The 3,696-nt window shown below is 27.5% G+C and overlaps 1 protein-coding gene across 1 annotated transcript; it reads right to left on the bottom strand.

The window, feature by feature from the left end:
- Nucleotides 1-729, bottom strand: LOC136079190 (uncharacterized). Its single transcript, XM_065794911.1, has one exon. It carries the CDS (start codon nt 727-729, stop codon nt 1-3), a length of 729 nt encoding a protein of 242 aa, XP_065650983.1.
- Between the last annotated feature and the right edge of the window lie 2,967 nt (nt 730-3,696).

Here is a 3,696-nt window from a genome sequence, read left to right as displayed (position 1 = left end):
TTACTTAAAATCGCGTGTGAATAATTTGTTATAAGTAACCTTAGCATACTTTCCTTTACTTCGTAGCTCCTTTGCTTCCGCGAATAACTTTCTTCTTATTTCCATAGTACGTTTGCTAAAATCTTCATTTATAAACAAATTTTCATTCCAGAGTTTTGCCTTTACGAACTTATCCAAAATCGCGTTCTTGTCTTTATAGTTTAAAAATTTTACAACAATAGTTCTATTTATTCTTTTAACACCCATCACCTTTTTTCCAACTCTATGGGCTCTCTCAATTTCGATATTACCATTTAAACCCAATTTAGTTTTTAAAATTTCTCTTATTTTACTTTCAGTTTCTTGCCAGGTTTCAATTTCTTTTTCTTCTATACCATTAAATCTCAAATTATTTCTGCGACTCCTATCTTCAAGTTCAGCCAACTTATCTTTAATAACGTTATCATTTTCTATATTTATTTTTGTGTCGTTCAGTTGATATACTGATGACATTGCTGTTTTTTTAGAAACATCTATTTCCAATAGTAAATTTTCATATTTGTCACTGACAAATTCAACACTTTTTTTCAGGTCACTTACTTCATTTTTTAAATTTTTATTTTCTTCTTGCATAACTGATATTTTACTCTCTAGTTTATCAATCCTGTCGCTAAATAGCTTCATTATTGTGTTTTCATGAATATCCATAGCTTCTTTTAAATGAGTAATTGAAATACTTTTATTAGCCATTTTTAAGTTTAATCATAAACACGTCCGTTCACTAAAATGTTCACGGCCGAATTCCAATAAATATATCTACAAAAGCTTTTCCAATAACATTTTTTAATTCCAAAAATCGTTTTAACATACTGATTAGATAATTCCATCTTGTTTTAGTATCCAGAATAGGCTTAAGCTCTTTTTCTAAATCTGATCTACAAATTTTTTGAAGGATATCATTTTTAAGTGATGATTTTCTAAACAGCTTGATAATTGTAGGAACCTTTAATATAATAATACCATAATCCTCATTAAATTACATTTCCACAAAGTTGATACTTTCCTCATTCCAGCATTCTTCATTTTCATTTTCATCATCAGAGTCGGAACAAGTTTATTCATTTTTATTTAGCTCTCCCATATTTAGTTCTTTTTCAGTTGTTTCTGTTGCTAAACTTTTTTTCTTATAAAGTATATCCCATACCGCAAGATGAATTCCATGGCAATAACAAAGTTGGTGGGTAACTCCCATTTTTCGTTATTTTTTTCAGGACTGATGTACCATCAGTAACACACCCAAAGATACAAATGATGAATTTTAAGCCAAAGTCATTTAACTTTTCAATAAAAATATTAGCTGCTTTTTCTGAAGGCATTGAACCATTCGTCCTAATCATTCCAAGACCATAATAAATGTCTGAACAATGTACATTAGGACACATATACCTTCTAGTTCCATCTGAAGTCCTCTCATCAAGAAAAATTGAAAACCTTTTTCCAATTATTTTATTTCGCTGAAGCTCTTAAGCAATTTTTAATTTTATTGAGCTTGCGTAGTTAAAAACAGTTGCTTTTATAGCATGTTGATTATAGGGAATTTTAGGTCCTTTAGCTTTCCAGCTATTTTTAATATCTTTACTATTGATCAAAGTTGCAAAAGAAATACGATATCTAGCGGTTTAACGAGATAATACTTCTTCAGGTTTGTTACCTGTTTTATTACAGTAGGGAGCAACACTTAGCTGTGTATTTTTTGTCTTTTCTGAAACAATTTTGCTCGGAAAAATTTATGTTTGTGTTTTAAATGGTATAACAAACTTGAAGTCGATAAATGGAACTTAATTTAGGCTGGACAATATTTGCATTTGTATAATGATAAAAAATGCTATTTTGTAAAAATAACAACAAAGTGTTTATTAAAAAAAAAAACTGTTACATTTATTGCATTTTAAAGCAAAAACTTAATTGATAAATCGTTTGTTGACAAATCGATTAACAATTAATTTTTATTAGTTGATTATACGATTAATTGTTAATTGTTTACCACCCGAAGAAGTGATAACCTAGACCTAGACAAAGGCAAACCTGATAAGGTAGGAGATGGTTGGGATAGTGGAGACGGTGGGTATGGTAGAAATGATACAAAAAAGTAAGAAAAAATGAGTGCTTGATCATTTCGCGTACGCGTTACTATAGATTGGTAAAAAGCATAGGAAACACTTCCATATATTGTTTTCATTTAAGTTTTATAGGGTGGTTTTGTCAACAGGGAGCTCAGGTTACCATGTGGGTAGCTGAAAAAATAAATTGTTGCCACTGCTGTACTATTATTATTAGTTATAGAACGTTTTGAACAAGGAGACAAAGGGTATCCAGTAATTAGTAGTGGTGTAACCAGAAATTGGAAATGATGGACGTCCATCATCGCAAATGATGGACGCTTTTTTCTAAAGTTTAGTAATAACTTTTTTTAAGAGGTAAAAAGAAAAAGGGAAAAGATGAACATTTATAAATTAAACGAAAAATGAAATCAACAAAAAAGAAGAATAAGTAAATGTTTTAAATGAATAAAAGATAGAAAAATATCTGAAAGAATATAAGTAAAAAAGTAATGAAAATAGAAGTTAAAAATATACATATATATATATATATATATATATATATATATAAATATATATATATATATATATATATTTCATATATTTCTTTAGTTTTCTTTCATATATTTCCTTGGATCATTTATTTACGATTTATTTTTAGTTAGCTTAATGCTATTATGCGATCTTGTAGTAACAATTTTTTTTTTTTTTTCAGTTTTTTACCGTATATAGTTTTACTTATTATTTTTTGCTATTCATTTATTGTTTTATTTTTTAGTTATTAATTATTTCTTACAGTTATATACTTTTTGTTTTTATTTTCACATTAGCCATTTATCTTATATGTTTTATTCTACCGTGTTAGTTTTAGTAAGTTTTTTTCTTTACCATTATTATTCTTTTTGCCAAAAGTACTTGACGCAATTATTGTTTTGTTTCTAAAAGTACTTAACGCAATTATTGTTTTGTTTCTAAAAGTACTTAACGCAATTATTGTTTTGTTTCTAAAAGTACTTAACGCAATTATTGTTTTGTTTCTAAAAGTACTTAACGCAGTTATTGTTTTGTTTCTAAAAGTACTTAACGCAATTATTGTTTCGTTTCTAATGTTTGTTGGAACTTTTGTTTTGTTTTGATTTTCTGAGTGTTTTTCTGTTTAGATTTTATTTATTTATTTGGTCATATTTGCAATATATTTTGGTTATTATATTTAACAACTATGATTAATATATTTACTAAGTCTGTATAATTTTTTCAGCAATTGTCAAAAGACTTAGTAAATATATTAATCATAGTTAGGTAGTTCAACAAACGTCCGTTTGCGGCGGAAAACAAGGTCAAAAATTGCTTTGATTTTAGTTCTACAAACTGAGGCAGAATTTTTTAGTACCTGTCGGTAGATGCTTTTTTCTAGTTATTTACAAAAGAAACTGCCAATAAAAATGACGCCATTTTTAAAGTAGGATTCCTGCTGATTACAGTGATCTTTTCGTTTTAATTTTAACACAATCCTTTCTAAAGCTACATCTCTTCAATGAAATAAGGTGAGTTTAATCTTTAGAGAATTTTTTTTGTAGATTAGTAAACTCAAATATTATTATACCTACTTCTAGCTTAT

Source organism: Hydra vulgaris, chromosome 04 (assembly GCF_038396675.1).
Source record: "Hydra vulgaris chromosome 04, alternate assembly HydraT2T_AEP".
In the NCBI taxonomy this organism is placed as follows: Eukaryota; Metazoa; Cnidaria; class Hydrozoa; order Anthoathecata; family Hydridae; genus Hydra; species Hydra vulgaris.
The sequence above is the reverse complement of the archived record's forward strand: the minus strand, read 5'-3'. Positions and strand labels throughout refer to the sequence as shown.